This window comes from Sitophilus oryzae, unplaced genomic scaffold, assembly GCF_002938485.1.
Source record: "Sitophilus oryzae breed Bouriz unplaced genomic scaffold, Soryzae_2.0 scaffold_1583_pilon_pilon, whole genome shotgun sequence".
Lineage (NCBI taxonomy): Eukaryota > Metazoa > Arthropoda > Insecta > Coleoptera > Curculionidae > Sitophilus > Sitophilus oryzae.
Genome location: NW_022146262.1, coordinates 1,931 through 21,644, shown reverse-complemented (window position 1 = coordinate 21,644; position 19,714 = coordinate 1,931). Strand labels below are relative to the sequence as shown.

At 31.0% G+C, this 19,714-nt stretch overlaps 1 protein-coding gene across 1 annotated transcript in view; it reads right to left on the bottom strand.

Annotated features, from left to right (window-relative positions):
- LOC115879660 (period circadian protein-like) overlaps positions 1 to 19,271 on the bottom strand; it is a 36,867-nt gene extending 17,596 nt beyond the window's left edge. The window contains 19 exon segments of the mRNA XM_030896575.1: positions 1,516 to 1,635; positions 3,323 to 3,484; positions 5,267 to 5,403; positions 5,846 to 6,008; positions 6,256 to 6,447; positions 6,601 to 6,733; positions 6,935 to 7,099; positions 8,645 to 8,871; positions 11,525 to 11,671; positions 12,442 to 12,725; positions 12,778 to 12,963; positions 13,019 to 13,231; positions 13,642 to 13,849; positions 13,911 to 14,114; positions 15,475 to 15,575; positions 16,634 to 16,714; positions 17,069 to 17,196; positions 19,028 to 19,108; positions 19,167 to 19,271. Coding sequence (XP_030752435.1) covers positions 1,516 to 1,635; positions 3,323 to 3,484; positions 5,267 to 5,403; positions 5,846 to 6,008; positions 6,256 to 6,447; positions 6,601 to 6,733; positions 6,935 to 7,099; positions 8,645 to 8,871; positions 11,525 to 11,671; positions 12,442 to 12,725; positions 12,778 to 12,963; positions 13,019 to 13,231; positions 13,642 to 13,849; positions 13,911 to 14,114; positions 15,475 to 15,575; positions 16,634 to 16,714; positions 17,069 to 17,196; positions 19,028 to 19,108; positions 19,167 to 19,252 — 3,018 coding nt within the window. The 5' untranslated portion in view covers positions 19,253 to 19,271.
- Positions 19,272 to 19,714: the final 443 nt, after the last annotated feature.

Here is a 19,714-nt window from a genome sequence, read left to right as displayed (position 1 = left end):
AAAGTTTGCATCATATGGAACTTTTTTTATTTATTGACTTGATGAAATTTGACTTGGGCGATAGTTTCTGCTTTGATATAGATTAAAAATTTACTCTGTTGCCGTCGGGTATCTATCAAATTGGACGTTTAAAGTAATAAATGGCTAAAAAACGGGTTTCGTGGCTAAATTTAGAAAAACCTTACTTAAAAAAAGTTGTCTTTCTTTAATTCTACATAAATATACCAGTTTCCAGCCATCTAGATGAAACCATTTTTTTCGCCATAGCCACCAATTCTCGTGATAGAAGGAAAAAAAGACTGACATGAACCCGTTTATCATTCAAATATTTATCTAGTATTCATATATTTAGTTCAATGTTTTTAATAAATCAATAGTTTTTTTTATGAAAATCTATAAATCAATCTATAATAATTCTTCTATATATCGAGGTGACAATATTTTTTATACATTTTTATGTCTATATATTGCTAATGTAATCAATGGGAAATTTGTAGCCTTCCCCCACCAGTCTATTTTATGAGATAGAGCAAAATTACTCTATATCAAAAAAGTTACAAATTTCTCGATGATTACAATAGTAATATTTAAAATACCTGTCCACCTGCATATTTTTGAGAAAAACCCTGTTTTCTGATTGACTATCAGAGAAGCGCCCCATAGCGAATATATTTCGTACTTAAAAATAATTTCCAGTGATTTATGTTGGTCGATTTACTTATTACAATATTTTTTCTAAAGTTATACGATACGTAGTTTCTGAGATACAGCCGGCATCAATTCTTAGTTGGCCACCCGGTACGAATAGAAATTTTATGATTCCATTTCCATAAATTCGGAACTTACTTTGTGTCATTCAGTGATATTTTCATCACTTTTTGTCTACAAGTAAATTAATTTTTCTTTAAAAAGCTATTAACAGATTCAGTAAATTTAACTGAATTTAACTGAATATATGACCCCTAGGTAAATATTTCCCTGACAAACGAACTACCATCAGTTATTTTTGCTTCTACAACAAGCGGCTGCTATTGGTTAAAAATTACAAAATTTTATTTTTCATCTAGATGGCTAAAAATTGGCACACCTATATAAAATTAAAATGGAATTAACTTTTTCAAATAAAGTTTTTCGAAGTTCTACCCAGCTAACCTATTTTTTACCCATTTCTTACTTTAAAGGTCAAATTTGACAGATATCTGGGGACAACAGGCAAACTTTTCTTAAGTCATTTTTAAACTATTGCCTAAGACAAATTCACACAGTCAAATAAAAAAAGTTTCATATGATACGAACTTTATCTGTGACTGTATAATCGAGGCTTCTGCACGTAGCAACAGGCTACCGCATGTAGCTGCAGGCAACTCTGCTTTTCTTTGTGCCTTTATCTCTGTCAATTGGTTACGTTATATGTAAGCTGTTGTTAATCTTTGTTTTACGCGTTAAAATACAGACCACGGATTTAGAATGACCAGGCCGATATGCAATAAGGAATGGGATGCTTGAATTGGCAACCTTAGATTCAGATTTGTACTGTCCCGCTTGCGTTTCTCCATCGGGCGGGCTGACTACCGGCGTACCTGGCGAACAGACCGAAAGCAGTCCCATGTCTTTTCGAGAACACTCGGACATAGCCTAAAAATAAGACAAGGAATCGCCTGACTGATACTTATCCCGTTAATAATATTGCACAACATAAACCGAATACCGGGTGCGTTTCAAAAGTGGCTCAATAATCAGTTGTTTATTAGGTATTAAAACTTTATAATATGCTGCAACTACACGTACCTACTATTTTTACGGTTTTCAGTTATCTAATTCTTTTTCCAATTCTTAAAATATCTTAAAGAACTATTATTATAAGATAGCCCACCCCTCTAACTTTTTTATTTTTTCAGATAAAAAACAAGATTTGGTATATATGACATATGACATAAATCATGATTGATTAACCTATTCAATTGTTTTTAGTCACTTCCTGTTCGACCGGAAATGAATACAACTTTTGATTTTTAAATGGCACCCTTGGTATAGTTTTATTTATTTGATAGAAGATGACACCCTAGACATGTGTCATATGATGACATATCATGTCAACTTTTGACATTTTCGCATAGGGTTTATTTGAAATTGTAACATGCGGTTCATAACGATAATTTGACTCGAAATACCAAGTGTACACTTTCTCCAAATATGCTAATGAGCTATATGCTTGTTCCATTTGAAAAAATTGAGATATGATTAAAAATACGATTTGGGCATCTTTTAACCGACCAGGACAAGACACGAAAAACATTAGACGACCAAATCCTTTTTTCCAATGCTCATTGATTAAAAATTAGTGTTTTTAACGCAGCCATGGCACTCTAGATTGAAATTTAAAATACGATTTTTTAAGCGAAAATGTCAAAAGTTGACATATTATATGCCATTCTATCGAGAGTGTCATTTTCTATCAAATAAAGTAAAAATATACCGAGGGTGCCACTTAAAAATTAAATGTTGTAGTTATTTCCGGTGAAATAGGAAATGACCAAAAACAATTGAATACGTCAATCAATCATAATTTAGGTCATATACTAATATACCAAATCTGGTTTTTTCATCTGAAAAAAAAATAAAAAAGTTATAGGGGTGAGCCACTTTTGAGACGCACCCGGTATATATCTTTGATCGCAGGGAATAACTTGTTAAATAGAAATAGCATGCCCATGATAAAAAATATTTTGATGTAAGCAAAAATAAATAATAAGCAAAAAGTGGGTTAGATGAAAATAACGAAAAGAATTTATTAATGTCGAGAGATTCAGTCAAAATATTAGTTTATTATTGTTTAAAATTATTATATAAATATTTAAAAAGATACGGAAGACCAATTTTTTTACCAAATTTTGAAACATCGTGGAAAATTATTTCTTTCCGTTTGAATTATATTAGGCAAAGTGGATAAAACAAAAATATTTAGTAAGTTTTCTAACAGAATAATGTATCACTAACTTTCGATTTTAACTAAGAGCAAAGCGAAAAAATAGTTAAAATGAAATTAGAAAATTAATTAGTTATCAAACGCTGTAGTATAAAATAATAGAATCCGATTTCGTTTCCCAAAGACATATTACACAAATTTAAAAAACACTTTTGTTAGAAAGAAATAGTTGAAAGCTTCAAAAAATCAGATTTTAAACGTATTTGAGTAAATCTGAGTAATTGCTGTACTTCTGCTTCATTACAGATTAACTACAACTAAACAATATGCTTATATCTTTAATGGTAACGTATTCCTTGCGATCACAGAAATATTGTCATGTATTATTAGTCTTACTTTATTGGCGACACTTGCGGAAGCAATAGAGCCCATTCTACTTCCTGGTTCAGCTTTAACGGAAGTCGCTTGAGAGGAAGGCCTATGACAGACTGGCGTCTGCGTATTTGAGCTCATGTCGAATCGAGCCATGTCAGTAGCAGGTTGAACTTCTGGATGAATCTAAAAAATTAGTTATATAAATCAAGGGGTACATAATATTTACATGGTGGCCCTCTAAATCATGGCGCTGGATGTGATTGGGGAACCGCTAGTGATAAAACATAAGGAAAACTTTTACTAAAATTTTAGGAATATTCTCTTTTGCAAAAAGCAAAGTTTAATTTTCCAACTGACGTTTCGGATTTGAGAGATCATCATCAACTTTCTTAATTTGAATGCGGAGCTGGCTTTTTTATTTCACCAGTGATTTCTTTTTACAATTACATAGTAAATTGTGATATAAAATTTATGGCAATACAATTTGAGTTTTTTGAGAAAATCGGCATTATTTGGAATATTCCGAAACGCAATTCCTTTTACACCTGCTATAAGGTTTATTTATACAGGGTGGCCCAGAAATAAGGGCAAGTACTTTAAGGGGTGCTATATCTCGATAAAAGAAATATATTTTCTCTTTATCGTTTTTCAAATAAGTCGAAAATAACGGAGGTATTTTACTTTGAAAATTAAAAAAAAAAGTTTTTTTTGCTCAAATTTTGAGAACCACTGGATCTTTTCTGGATTTTCTTTCTTATAAATTTAATCTACTACCTATGTTGCCATATTATCGAGAAATTATGTTTTTTAACTAAAAACTAAAAAAAAATCCAAAAAATTTTTCAAAAAATTCCGAATTTTCAAAAATAAAATTTTCGCAAAAAAAACATCATAGACGTGTTAAAATACTTGCATTTATTTCTGGGACACCTTGTATAATATATTATTATTAAAGTCGGCACCTCAAAAAAAGAAATATCACCGTATGAAGGTAAAAATACTATTGGCCGTTCCATCCAATTGTTGGTAAAAATGATCGGAAAAAAGTACGCAATTGAGCAATTGATTGCGGTACTACCTATTACTGAAGTATTGCCTACTACCGTTGATTGAAAGAATTGGGAAGATACACAACCTCAGGGCGAATTCGTGACAATGCTGATTTGATTTTCCCTTATGTCTGATGTGCTGTACGGCGGAGTCGCCACTCATTCTGCGGCCAACGCATAAAACACTTATTTTCTCTAATTCGACCAGCGAAGGCATAGGAAGGCATATCGAAGACGGTGTGGAACTGAAGGCGACAGTATTGCCATATTAAAATTTGTAATATCTGTAATACGTTTGACGAAGACATCTTTGGATGAAAAATCCGCGTTAATGTATTGAACATTTTGTTCGTGATAAATATAGAATAAATAGCAAAAATAAAAATTCTTTTATAGGTATTGAATATTTCGTATGATCGAAAAAAGTCGTTTAGTTGGCTTAGAAATTACGATTATAGACGTTTACATAATATTTTTACAATATACAACTCTGACGCCGTTTTTTCTTTCGACGCTGTTCTTTCTTATATTAAATTGTTTAATGACAGAAAAAATCCGTATTATTAACGTACTGTACCCAAAATCCGTAAATCTACGAATTAATCTAATACTAAGAAAATAGTTCTGGCAACACTGTCTCCGGCAACCACACTCTGTTGATGGAAAATAGCACTACGATACAGTATTCTTTATCCGCTGCGCTGTAAACGATTAGCGCGCAGCGGCGCAGGGCTAAACTAAATCTCGGACATCCTGACGGTATCGCCAGCTACATCTCGGACATATTTTGTGCCACGAAATCGTCTATATGTTTAGCATCTTCGTATTTCTTCAATCGACTCTTATTGCAGAAATAAAATTGGCACTTTTACTTTGTGCTGCTGTTATATTGAACTACCCTGTACAAGTTTCTTACCCTTGGCGGAGTTGCATTGGCTGGTCTGGCTGTGGGAGCAGCGGTGACCGGTATAGAAAACACCGGCACTGTTGGACAGAGAACTGGTGGGGTTGGAAACATCGTGTTGTAGAATACATTTGCTGGCAAGTATTGCACTGCAAACGTTAATAAATAAAACAGTAAAGTATTTTAAATTAATGTTCATTTTTTGCTGCTAGGACTAATCTGCACGGGTTCTATTTTGTTTAGGCGGAGTTCGAATTGCGTTCGTCAGCCATATTATAATGACTTACCGATTTAGCGACTCTCTAAATCCACACTTACTCACGAGATATCCGATCTCTAAACGGTGTGAATTCAGCAGTGTGTGAAAAGACTTTACGCTCTTGTCTTGAAACAATAGGATGATGAAGTTTTAAAACTAATTTCTAGTGTTTCTAGTGATCCAAATCGCTAGATACTGTTTTTTATAATTGGGTTAGGACCAAAAAGGAGTTTTAAAACTTACATATCACCCGTTCAATTCTTTACATGCGTAACTTAATTATAATTGATTTTCTTAATTTGAGTAGTAAAGAAAATCTTTATTAGCCTTACCTTGATATCGAGGTAGTGGTTCAACGTAGGATCTTTGTTGGACAGAGGCGGGGAGGTAATATACAGGGAAAATCCCTGTATTCATGGCCATTGCCCCGTTTAAGCCTGCATTGGTGGATTGATTGGTTAATGAAAAAGGAGGCCACGCATTAACTTCATGCATCTATTCAGAAGTTTTATTTATATTAGACTTATTACTTTAAGAAAGTTTTCTCGTTAGTTTCAGAAAAGTCGTTAGTATACAGTGAATGCCAAAAGATGGTAACAGATGGGGTTAATTCTTTTCACATAAAGTGTTTCTCGGTAACTCAATATTTTCTTTTATTTATTGTTATATGTTGCCATTTGCCACGCCATTTGACTGCCTTTTTTTGCAATCACCGTGTTTAGTGAAAATATTCATAATTTACCTCTGTTTGAAGTGGCTGAGTTGTACGCCGCAGGTCTTGTTGATTGGTTGACTGATGTGTGGCAGTATACTGATGCATTTGATTACGTCTACAGTGTTCTTGGGTATTATTATTATTTGCATGATGTTTTGTCATCTTGTGACAGTCACCTTCCCACGAATGTGATCCGCTTCGTTTAACACCATGCGTTTGCTGAAAAGTAAATTATTAGTTTGGTTCTCTGATTTGGTAATATCTAGATTATATATAACATTTTCTTATGAGGTTAATAAGGCTAATCTTTTGTTAGAACGCCATTCTGTTACACAATTTCCGATAAATATTAAATAAACAATTTATCTTTACCTGGTTTTCGTCTCCTCTTAACGTTTCATTCGCATGCTTTTCTAATTTTTGATGGCATTTCTTTGCATCTTTGTTATGAAATCTCTCCTCACGGTGCCTTTGGATTAAAATTTTTTCCATATCCTCGTTGTGTCTAAAATTAGTATTATTGAAATAATATAAAACTATAATTTAAAAAGATAGTTAAACAAAAATAATTTTTTTCGTAATGTAATAAGATTCCACTAATAAAATCAATTTAATTAATTAAATGAATAATTGCCCTCTTACATGAAATAGTTTTATCATACATATCTTTCTTTTATTAAAATTTAGAAGAAAAGATGATATTTACTTGACTAGTATAGATTCGGTCAACTGTGGGGGTTTATATGAATTATTAGATGTGTTTGTTCCACTAGTTGTACCACTTTCCAAATTGGGGTTACTTCCCGAACTGAGGTTTCCAGCACTTCCTGTTCTAGATGCGCCACTATTTTCAACTGGAGAAAGACATTTTCTAAAATGAAATACATATATAAATAAATCGCATTATTTATTTTAATAATATCGATTTCAATTTACTTCCTTAAATAAGAAATTTATAAATAATACAAAATATAAATAAATTTTTACTAAAATTGTGTTTGATTTACTAGAAAAAATCCCAAGTAGTATTTTTAGACACAAAATCGAAACAAAATCTCTGCTGAGAAACATTGCGATATAAAAATATCGGATATGTATAAACTTTAATTATTATTTTGACCATAAGTTTTGATTGGCGTTGTTGACAAGTGACTACTTCGAAATTTCTACATAGATATCGCTAAATCGAAATATTTTGGAAACAAAGTTTCCATTTATTGTCGATTCATTTTTGAAACACAAGTTTCTCTCATTTTAGACATACATGTGATATAATGTAGATTATTTTTTGTGTCCGACTCCATATCAATATTATAAAATAATGAATTAAAATTCCGCCATGTTGGCTAGTGATAGGCGTTTTTAACTAAAAATATATGTTTTTATCGGCTGTTGCTCAAAGCTTTTAAACTCATAAGAACGCGTTTTACTTACATTGATTTATATATTTTTATTTTCAGAACCATGATATAGAAATAAAAATAAAAATCTATATTTCAAACAAAAATATTTTGTAGCAACAAATAATGATATATAAAAGAGACATTAATAATATGAAAGTACATTATTAAATTAAACGATAAATTTGCTTTTGCCAGACATTTTTTGTTCAAGAAAACCTAAAAACAAAGATTTTAAGACAAAACAATTATGGCGGAGGTCGACATTGTTGATGGTTGTTTTCATTTGGAAATTCACAGACATAGACTATTTTAGTTTTGTATTTGGTTTCTTCACATTTAGAAACAGTGGCTGCTGAAAACGGAAACATTTTGTACACAAATCGCAGAAAATGTTTCGAAACATTTCCTCACAAAGTTTTGATTTCGCATCGAAACATTTCAGTTAACGACTAGTGCCACCACATTGGAAAAACATGTAATAAAGCCATATAAAATATATAGGTTTCGAAAATGTTTCCTATTTGTGGTATACTATTTCCTTTTTGTGTCAAGGAACTTGTGGGACTACTTGGGACTACTAGACACTTTGAAGTCTGTAGTTTTGACGTGAGTTTGATATTTCTGGCTAACGCAAAATCTCTATGGTCTTTTATATACACTGTTATTCTAGTGTCAAAACAAAATAATTCTTTTTATTTTATTTCAATTAGAAATTAATTATTATAAATATCATTTACTCTATTTATTTATTTGAATTTTTATAGTATTAAATATTGCAGTTTTTTGCTTTTTTAATTATTTATTTTTCTACATAATAAACAACTCAAATACATTTCTAAATACTTCAATATAATGATTGGAAATTGGCAAAATAAAAAAGTGGTTATCATAGCCACTGAAATTATGTTATTAGACATTAAAATATACTGGTACTTAAATTAATTATACGATAAAAGTTTATAAAGTGATTATGGAACAAGTAAATCGAAATCGAAAAGTAAAATTTGACATACTGAGTATTTCCCACGCAATCTGTAATGTTCTTAGAATCCGTATCCATAGTATTGGTTTGGGAGTTGCTCTCATCTGAAATGGTTGTTTTAGGGTTGCTTTGGAAGAACCTATTGATGTTTTCGTTGTAGTTTAATTGGTTATAGCTCGGCGGTGTTTCCGATGAGGATTTGCTGTCACAGTAGTCGTGGTGTGGAGATATCTCTCCCAACATCACAGAATCTCTCTCCTAAAATCGTTTATGTTATTGCTATATTTTGACTTACGTTGTATTTTTGATAAGAATCAACAAAATCAACTTATTTGGTTCACTAGCCAAACACAAAAATTTGTAGATTTTCTGGACATTACATATTTGTCTGCAATCTTCACGTATAGTGTAGCGTAACTCAGTAATTTTTTGAAGAAAACATCTGGCTTATATCGCTGGAAAGCTTTAAAAAAATGACGCTTTTTATGAAGCCATGGCTATGGTTTCATTTAAAAAAAACATATGTATGTTTGTGTCATATGCCAAAAATGATAGACTTTAGAAAAATGCAACTTTTATTTGAAACCTTTTTTGTCTAAAATATAGACTATATCAGACTATAATGAAATTAGGGAGCATTTTTAAAATTGCCGAAAATTGTTATTTTCGAAATTTCTAGTAAGCCACAAACTTTTTCAAAAATCCGAAAGGCGCATATTTATGACCTCACAAAACTGCAATTCTTTCCCCATTTAACCGACTCTCTAGCTCCAGTAGTTTCCGAGATACCCCTAGAGAACATTGTAGAAAACTCATCCTGTATATACCTATATAAATTATAAATATATATAAAATTTTCACAGATGGTATGTGAAACATTTCATAAGTATATAAAAAATATAAGAATTTAAAAATGTTTTATTATACAAACTCAAAATCAGCATACTAAAAATTCAAGAAATGCTCATCCTGACCACGAAAATTATGTAATTACTTACATATTTTTTACCTTATGCTTTATATCTTTAATATACAGGGTGGTCCGAATTGTATTCCGGAAACTTCGGGAGCATATTCTGCAGATAAAAAGAAGTAAAAAACTTCTTATAATATGTATGTCCTAAAAGGCTTAGTTTCGGAGATACAGGGTGTAGAAGTTTCATTTTTATTTCGATTTTTTCCAAATAATTTCTAAAGTAACGTCAATATTTGTATGAAAATTGGTGTCTGTTAGTTTTTTGACATAAGAAATTTGATTTTGATGTCATTACGACTCCTGTTTGTAGAGGGCGCCACCTACATGTGTTTTAACTGTTTTGAAGAGTAATAACTTTTTTTCCGTACCTGTATAGAACTGCTGAGTGGAAAAATATACATTTTCGTATTTTTTTACGTAAAAAATGTTTCTTGATAAAAATCGTTACGAGCAACCCTTCTCGAGATAATTAGAATGAGAATAGTCAATACATGTCATTATTGACAAAAAATAAACATGTTGAGTAGATAGTTATTTGACTAAAAAGATAAATTTGGAAAATTTAATTTTTTTTTAAATTAATCATAAAATTTTTTCGAAAAAATGATGATTGATGATGGTTTGGCACATAAACATTTCAAATTTATGATTTCCGTCTATTAACTATTTAGTCAACATGTTTAATTTATGTCAATGATGACAGGTATTGATAATTTCGATTTTAAATATCTCGAGAACTGTTACTCGTAGCGATTTTTATTATGAGATCTTTTTTACGTTAAAACGTCCTAAATGTATATTTTTTTACATAGTAGTTTTATACAGGTACGGAAGAAAAGTTATTACTCTTCAAACCAGTTAAAAATATGTAGGTGGCGCACTCTACAAGTAGGAGTCATTTTGACATCAGAATCGAATTTCTCATATCAAAAAACTCCCAGACACAAAATTTCATCCAAATATTGATGTTACTTCAGAAATTATTTGGAAAAAATCGAAATAAAAATGAAACTTCTACACCCTGTATCTCCGAAACTAAGCATTTTAGGACATATATTTATAAGAACTTTTTTACTTACTTTTATTTGGAGAATATGCTGCCGAAGTTTCCGGAATACAGTTCGGACCACCCTGTATATAACTCATACTTTTATAACAACTGCAATTCTTCTATGTCCATCAAGTATGAGAGAAAAATCTGCCTCTTAGTTTCAATAGGAAAACTGTATGTTTCAAATTTTCCTTTTTTTTTGGATAATAATTATTGTTGAGAAATTTTACAAACAACATGTAATAATATATTAAAAATAAGCACTATTTTTAAATGTTTCAGTATGAAAATTGTGCCCAGCAAACTAAATTTAAGAAGTGCTAATATTCACCATGAAAATTATGATAATACATATTTAAATTATTTTATTTTTTTATTTAACTCCTAAAGATACAATATCATGACAAGATGTGTCTGTTTTAGAAGAACGCTTAAATTAAGTTCTGGTAAATTATTTTTTTATAAAGATCTACTTAGTAGCAAATAAGTAAATTATTTCTGATATTGTTCGTAAATATAAGATAAATTAGAGCTTTCTATATCTTATCATTTTAAATCATTATATCGGCAGCTATTTAAGATATTTGAAATAGATTTTTTTAATCAAGCTAATCGTATACATGAACAAAGGAGTGCGCGGTTCCTATTTGTATTAAACATCATTTTTTAATTAATTTACACTATAAAGGTTTTTATATTTTACTTTATAGGAAGAGTCTCATCTCAAGAAATAAAAAGAATGAAAATGAATGAAAACTTAAGTAATATAGGCTGATATTTTACTATGCATTTTGTTCATTGAATATTGCAAACCTCCATTTTTATGAATTGAAGTACTATAACTTAAGTATGAAACACAATAAGTTATACTGTATATAACTTACGGATATCGTTGGATCGAGGTCTTGAGGCAATTCAATTTCCAGTTTTGATGGATTAACATTGTTCGTAAGTGTTTCCATAAAATCTGCCAGAACTTTGTATCGCTTGGTTACTTCCTGTTGTGCGATATCGGTTGGTCTAGGTATTTCCTGCTGATTGAAATATATGTATCAGAAAAAGGAAAACGATATTGAGACAATATTTTTTTGCTCTTATTTTGATTTTTTAGTCAGTTAGTCAGTTTTTTAGACCGCTTATTCACCCAAAAAATTATTGAATACCATAATCAGTTTTGTTTTGAATTGAGATTATTTTTTTTAATTTTCAAGGATCTATAAAAGACTGCATTAATTTTATAAATGGTTTTAACTTAAATTAATAATTAATAATTTTACTAATCCTATGCTATTAGTTTGTTATACTTTTCTGTGCTTATTTTGAACTATTTCTCGTTTACTTTATAATAGGTTTTATGAAAAGTATATAAATCTGGAAAGATATCCTGTCTAAGTGTTGCATTACTCTAAGATTATTGTGACTTTAAACAGAGTATTCAGTAATATTCCGAATTCACAATTTTCAGTTCTTTAAATATTTTACAATCAAAATTTTATAAAATAAAAAAGTATATAAAAAAATAGAAAGCGTGTATCATCAATAGCAAAATTATGTATATTTTTAGTATTCGCCATCTTTGTTAATTCTGTTTGGCTTTTCTCTTGAATGATCTGAATTTTTGTGGCTCTGATATGATTTTATCTTGTTTACTTTATAATTGGCTTTATGCAAAGTGTATAAATCTGGAAAAACATAAGTACAATAATATTTAAAGCGCATACTTTTTCAATTTCAATTAAGGGAAATATTAAATATTTAAAATTAGAAAGTGCGAATCATAAAAATTATCTTAGTATCTTACCTCACTGAGAATTTTGAGAATTTCAATTTGAATTTCCTTTCCTTGTTTGATAATTTCCTCAGGAATTTTTTTGAATTCTTCGTCGCTAGGAGTATCGAAAACATTTGGGTTGAGTGGTCCTTGAAGAACCCGTTGTAGGCGTATAACGAATTCCATTTTTTTAGACCATGGATTCATTACCCTTGACCATTCAGTTTCTATCATCGCAAAACAGCCGTTTTGTACTAGAAATCTATGAGGATGACAGCGGAAGACCGATCCTTTTTTATGGCACGTTGTCATCACTAAAATATTCGACAGTAAGTATTTGTATTCAATATATAGGTAGTGCAGTACCTGATTTATAAAGTTCTTTAAGAATCGGCATATCTTCTGGATGGTAAAAGTCAAAAACTGACTTTCCTAGCATGTCTTGAGGTAAGAATCCGAAATGACTGACTACTTCGGAATCTACATGGTTGAATATACTTGATGCGGTATGACGTATGCCGAATTTAACTGATACTATCTTCTCTCCTGGTACTAATAACAAAATAAAATATGAAAGGATGTAAATAAACATTAAATTTTGTTTTACCTTTATAGGAACTATGTACAGGTACAGCTATGACTACAAGAAATATCCCATGATTGTTGTTACAGAATTTTAAGTCTTGGGTTTCTTCTATCCTTTTGATGGTGACGGTCAAATGGAAGGCTTGATAAGATACTTGCTTATTAACAATACCAAATTCGGGGGATTTTAATCCTTTGTATTGTCGTAGGCACACGTAGAGGTTGTTTTTAAAGTCTGCCAAACAAAAAAAAAACTTAGCAAAAAAAATAATAACAAAAACTAAGAGTATAGACATTTATGAAGACACGGTAATAGATTTTATGTTGAGGATTCTGCTATAAATGCGGTTCTCAAAATGTTGTTAAATAATTCGGTTATTTTCAATTTATTTTAAAAATGGTAAAAATGGTGAAGAAAAAACATGTTTCTTTTGATCAGATCTACCACCTCTTAATACTAAACTAACTAATAATTAAAAAAAATACTTAACACTTCTGATAAAATAGACAAAATATTGTGTCTTTTTAAGACTAGCGCAAAAAGCAAATTACTTTACGCAATTTAATCATTAAAAAATAAAACTGGTATAAATTAAATATATGTATGATATAACTAAAGAGGTCAAATCTAATATGTATAGGTACCTCGTAGTTTTCCTTCAGCATCCATTAAAGGTGAAGCTAAACAATTGGTAATTTGACTGGCAAAGGTATCCCTGTCTTTAGGATGGATAAAATCGACAAACGATCGTCCAGTCCAAGTATCCTTGGGAAATCCCAGCACGTTGGTTAAACTAGGTGTCGTGTAAATCACCGCGCCATCATGTATGGATATGACGCAGCAAAATCCTTCCTAAGAATTTTTTAATACATTTTTGAAGACTACAAATTAAGACTATACTAATTTAACTCACGTTGAAATGATTTAAAGTCTGCGGTTCGTTATTGTTGCAAGGAATGAGGTTTTCCTTATCACATTCATCATCGGCCTTTTCAACTATGGAATCCTCTTCCATACAAATAGTGGATTCTTGTATATTTTCTAACTCGTTACTGCTAGTTTCTATCAAGAACAAAAAGGAAACAAAGACAGAGTTGTATATACTTAAATTTTCGCGCTAGCGCATCGAGCTTTAAGTGACTGTTAGATTTTAGTTATTATAACTATTGATAGTATTTATTTTTTTTATTCGTATTAAAATATCAAACATTAATTTTGATATTTGAGGTCTTCTATTGTCAAATTAATTAATCATTTTTCATTATTAATGATTATTTTCTCGCTTTACTGTTTTTATTAAAATCTGAATAATAAGTTATTAAAGTCACTTCTCTTAGTGCTATAGTCGCCGCCAACAATAGTTCAGACTCCTAAAAAACTTATTTCCGAAACAGAAAATTTAAAATAAATATTTTTTTTAAATGAACAATGCGATCGAAAAATAAAAGACGCCTTAATTACCTTCAGAAAAATCTACCGATTATAATTATACAGGGTGGTTCGAATTGTATTCTGGGAACTTCGGCAGCATATTCTGCAGATAAAAATATGCAAAAAATATAAATTTATATCCTAAACTGCTTCGTTTCTAAGATAAGGGTCTAGGGGATTAATTTTTATTATGATTTTTTCCAAATAATTTTTGTACTAATGTCGATATTTGGATGAAAATTGATATCGGGGGGTGATTTTCTGACATGAGAAATGTGATTTTGATGTCAATATGACTCTTACTTGCAGAGGGCGCCACCTACATATTTTTAACTAGTTTGAAGAGCAATAACTTTTCGTTCGTAACTGTATAAAACTACTGCGTAAAAATATACATTTCCGCCTTTTTATATATAAAAATGGTCTCTTAGTAAAAATTCTACGAGTAATGGTTCTCGTAATATTTGAAATCTAAATAATCAATACATGTCATCATTGATAAATTAAACATGTTGAGACTAAATAGGTATTAACTGAAATCATAAATTTGAAATGATTTTGTGTTAAAAGTTCAACAGAAACTGTTTTATCGTCATTTTTCGAAGAAAAAATTATGTCTAATTTATCAGTGGCGTAACTACCGATGTGCGGTGTGTGCGAAGCACACGGGCCCGAGCTCTCGGGAGGCCCGGGCCGCATTTCCATATCTATCACATGCTATCGCGAATCAAGCAGAATCCTTCTGTTTCTGATGAGGATATATATGAAATGGGTCAGGTTCTATACCTTAAATACCCCGATGATATTGTCTATACGATTTCTTCTCAATTACTCTCCTTCAGGCAATGTTTCCGAAATAATTTATATGAAATCAATTGCATTTTTGAACTCACTGAATTTATTTTAATTAAAAACCTTTCATCGTCTTCTAGTTTCAGCGAGATTTTAACAGCGTGTCATATTTTTCTCACATTACTTGTTTCTGTGGCCTCGGCTGAAAGATCTTTTTCCAAATTAAAGCTTGTCAAAAATTATTTAAGAAATACTATGGGCAAAAAAGGGTTATCAGCTTTGGCAATTATTTCAATAGAAAATGAAGTTCCCCGTACAATAGACATTGGTAATGTTGTGTCAACTTTCATCCATACTAAAGCAAGGAAAAAAGAATTTTAACATGTTCATGTTCCTATTTACATTGTTTCTTTAAATTTAGTTAGTTTTGTTGTTGTTTTTTGTTTTGTTTTTATTTATTTTTTTTATTTATTTGATATTTTGTATGTTTTGGGTTACATATTTTGTGTTGCAGTAATAAATAATACTATATAAAAATTAATTTGATAATGTTATTTCTAACCTAAAATGTGAGTGCATATTATTCAGATTAGTATATAAGTATTGAAATATGTAGGTGTAATAAGGGGCCCGGTAAAATTTTTGTACACTAAACTAAAATAACTATCTTCTCAACATGTTTACTTTTTGTCAATAATGATATGCATTGACTATTTCCATTCTAAATATCTTGAGAACGGTTACTTATAGTGAAGAAACCCTTTTTATGTAGAAAATGACGGAAATGTATATTTTTTCAGTCAGTAGTATTATACTGGTACGGACAAAATTGTTTATTACTCTGTAAAACAGTTAAAAACATTTAGATGACATCCCCTACAAGTAGGAGTCATATTGACATGAAATTAAATTTTTTTGACACCATTTTTTTATCCTAATATCGATATTAGTTTAGAAATTATTTGGAAAAAAATAAAAATGAAATTTCTACACCCTGCAACTCCGAAACGAAGAATTTTAGCACAGAATATCTAGCTATAGCGTATATATTCTATAGCTATAGCGTATATATTCTATAGCTATAGCGTATATATTCTGTGATTTTAGGACTTACATTTATACCAACATTTTTACTTATTTTTATCTACAGAATATGCTGCCAAAGTTTCCCGAATACAATTCGGACCACCCTGTATACATTTAAAAGTATAATCTGTGAGAATCCTAAAGGTGTCTCTCTCTTGACGCCATTTTTCTTGATCACACATATCTACACCATGTGTGATATATTTTGCCAATGTTAAGAAATGTTAACATGATTCTGCATTAATATTATCGATTTTCTTTATAAAAATTTAGCAATTAATTTTAGTATTTTGTGCTTAGATATGGTCATATTTAATAGTTATTTACCTATTGCAAAGGCAGGTAGTGCAGCAACAGCAGTGCAAACTGGTTCAGAGGCCTCAGTCGTGGGAGCCGGACATTCTACACCTATGTATTGGTTTTTAATTAATAATCAAGTAACGACCAGTTTGTTATCTTAATTAATACAATGTTTAATAAACATCAAATGAAATTTTGCCATATTACGTCCGAATTTAAATTACCTTAAGAGCGAGCCCCCATTGCGCCAGACTTAAAGCCCCCAGAACGACTGCCCTCACGGTTTCAGATAGACCTAAGACCACTATTTTCCGTTTACATTCAGGATTTAGTTTGTTTCATTCAATGTGATTTGGAAGTGTGGTGATTTAGAGTATAGTGGATAAGGTATTGGTGCGTGCAGTAAAAAAAGTCCCTTTATCAAGAAAATTGGTGGCAAATAAAACGGAGAAGGTGAATTACCAGTAATGCTGTCGTCGGTGGGATTTTCTACAACTGTCATCTCGGCCGGAGCGGAAAACTTTTCGGGAGGAGTTTTAGTCTTTTTCTTTTTATGTTCTTTGGAACGTTTGCACGGCACATTTTCAGAGCTGAACAGAGGAAAATATAGTTAAACAATTTATACTAAAACTAATATACCGGGTGTTTTTCAGAAGTGGCTCACACCTATAACTTTTTTATCTTTTTGAGATAAAAAAATGAGATTTTGAGTTTTTAAGACATAAAGGACTGATTGACGTATTCAATAATTAGTTTCGGTCATTTGTTGTTTCACCGGAAACAACTACAACTTTTGATTTTTAAATGGTACACTCGGTATTTTTTTACTTTATTTGAAAGAAAATGACATTGCGGATAGAATGCGGATAGAATGACATATCGTATGCCATCTTTTGACACCTTTGCTTAAAAAAAAATTTAAATTTTAATCTAGAGTGTACGAAAATAAATATAACAACGATTTAACTCGAAATACCAAGTATGTGGTACCGAACGATTCGTAAAAAAATGCTGTTTCCAAATTTGGTAATGAGCCCTCGTTTCATTTGAAAAAAGTGAGTTATGATTAAACATACAATTTGGGCATTTTTTATTTACGTACTGTCATTACTCGCTGACGAGTATTCGATACGCATTAGAAGATGGTTACGCAAGGAGTTTTCCTGTGACTAAAAAGCCCGATACGTGATGTTATCTCTCTTCCCCACTCCGGACATCAGTACTTTGTTGCCTTTTTACTTATTGGTTATCGTTGTTAATTGAATTTACAATTCTTCTCCATTACGTTTTATTGTGCGCTGCTTCCCCCCACTAATTCTGCATGCTTATCCCCTTTAAGTTTTTATCGTAAATATCGTTGTACCTTTTGAGTTGGCCTCCTGGTTTCCTCTTACTGTCGCAAGCTCACCGTAAAGAACAGGTAGGCGGTTTTTTTGCCTCCTGCATACGTGACCAGCCCATCTTAAGCGGGATTTAGTAATCATGACTTCAGCGCTCTCGTAGCTAGTTTTTTCAAGGACCGATACGTTTGAGATATGGTGGTTACCATTTTATTCTTAACAGTTGTCTAAGGTGTCTCTGTTGCAACTTGTTTAATTCGTCCGTATGCCGGTGTTACGGCAACGGTACCCAGGTTTCGCTTCCATGTAACATGGTGGCGATTATTATTGCTCGGTACTGCAAGTTTCGTTTTTGTGCTCAAGTCATAATTGTAGAAAATCCTGTCTTTTAATTTCCAGAATGCTCTTCAGGCGCTGCTACTTCTGTGCTGAATTTCAGAAATGGCATTTTTCAATCTGCCAGGAAAAGACACGAAAAACACTACAAGCAGTAAACGATGGAATTTATTTTTTCAAGGCTCCTTGATTAAAAATTAGTAGATTTAACAAAGCCATGACACTCTAGATTGGTATTTTTGTTTTAAGTAAAAATGTCAAAAGTCAACATATGATATGTTATCTATTCGAAATGTCATTTTATATCAAGCAAAGTAAAAATACCTAGGGTACAATTTAAAAACCAAAAGTTGTAGTCATTTTCTGCGAAACAAGATGTGACCGAAACTAATTGAATATGTCAATCAATCCCCGATTTATGTTATATACTAACATACCAAATCTCTTTTTTATCTGAAAAAATAAAAATGTCATAGGGGTCAGCTACTTTTGAAAAACACCCGGTATACAAAAATAAGTTGTATACAAGTTGACTGTACACATTCGTTAATATTGAAAAAAAAAATGTGTTAAAAAAGACACCTATAGTGTTCAGTGAACAAGTGCATAACAAGAAATAAAAAAAACAAGCTTTTTAATTGTCATTAGGTAACAATGTATTATCATGACATGATTATGACTGACTGTCTTGTAGATAAATTAGTAATTTGTAGATTATTTTATAATTATTGACTCGTGCTCTTACCTTTCTTCGCCTGTAGGGGCACCACAATAACCACTGCTTCTACTGGAATTGCTTCCACTATGTCTAGATTTTGTACTAGTACTGAAAAATAACTTCAATTATTCCTTTTTGTTCCAATGTGTTGTAGTTTTAATGTTACCTATGTTGGGAGGTAGTATTGCTACAACTATTGGAATATCCTGATTCGGATATTTTCGTATTACTTGTTCCTGATTCAGATTCCATTCTGATTTGTTAACGATTTTGGTAATTATTAGTCTGAAATTAAAAATATTGTTTTATGGATTATAGGTAAGGGAAAATGTTTAGAGAAGTTTTATGGAAGATATAAATTATGCAATAGACTATAGTCTATTTCTTAATGTTTGACAGTACAAGACCTTCATTATAAATGCAAAAAGCGTTTTGTTGTGTACAGTGTCAAAAGATGGGACAAATTTAATTTTAAGGGTATATGTTCCAATAAAATTCAGACAGCTTTAATACTTTTGTAGACGGACAAATCAGGTACGTTTGCCGAGAATAATAGTATTTGCTCGTATAAAAATAGGTAATAATGATATTTTCAGAGACTACAGGTATTAAGGTTTTAAGATTTATTTTAAGTTTTGTTAAATATATATTTTGTTACACAGTATTAAATAATATTATGATATTATTTAACACTGTGTAACAAATGGCAATACA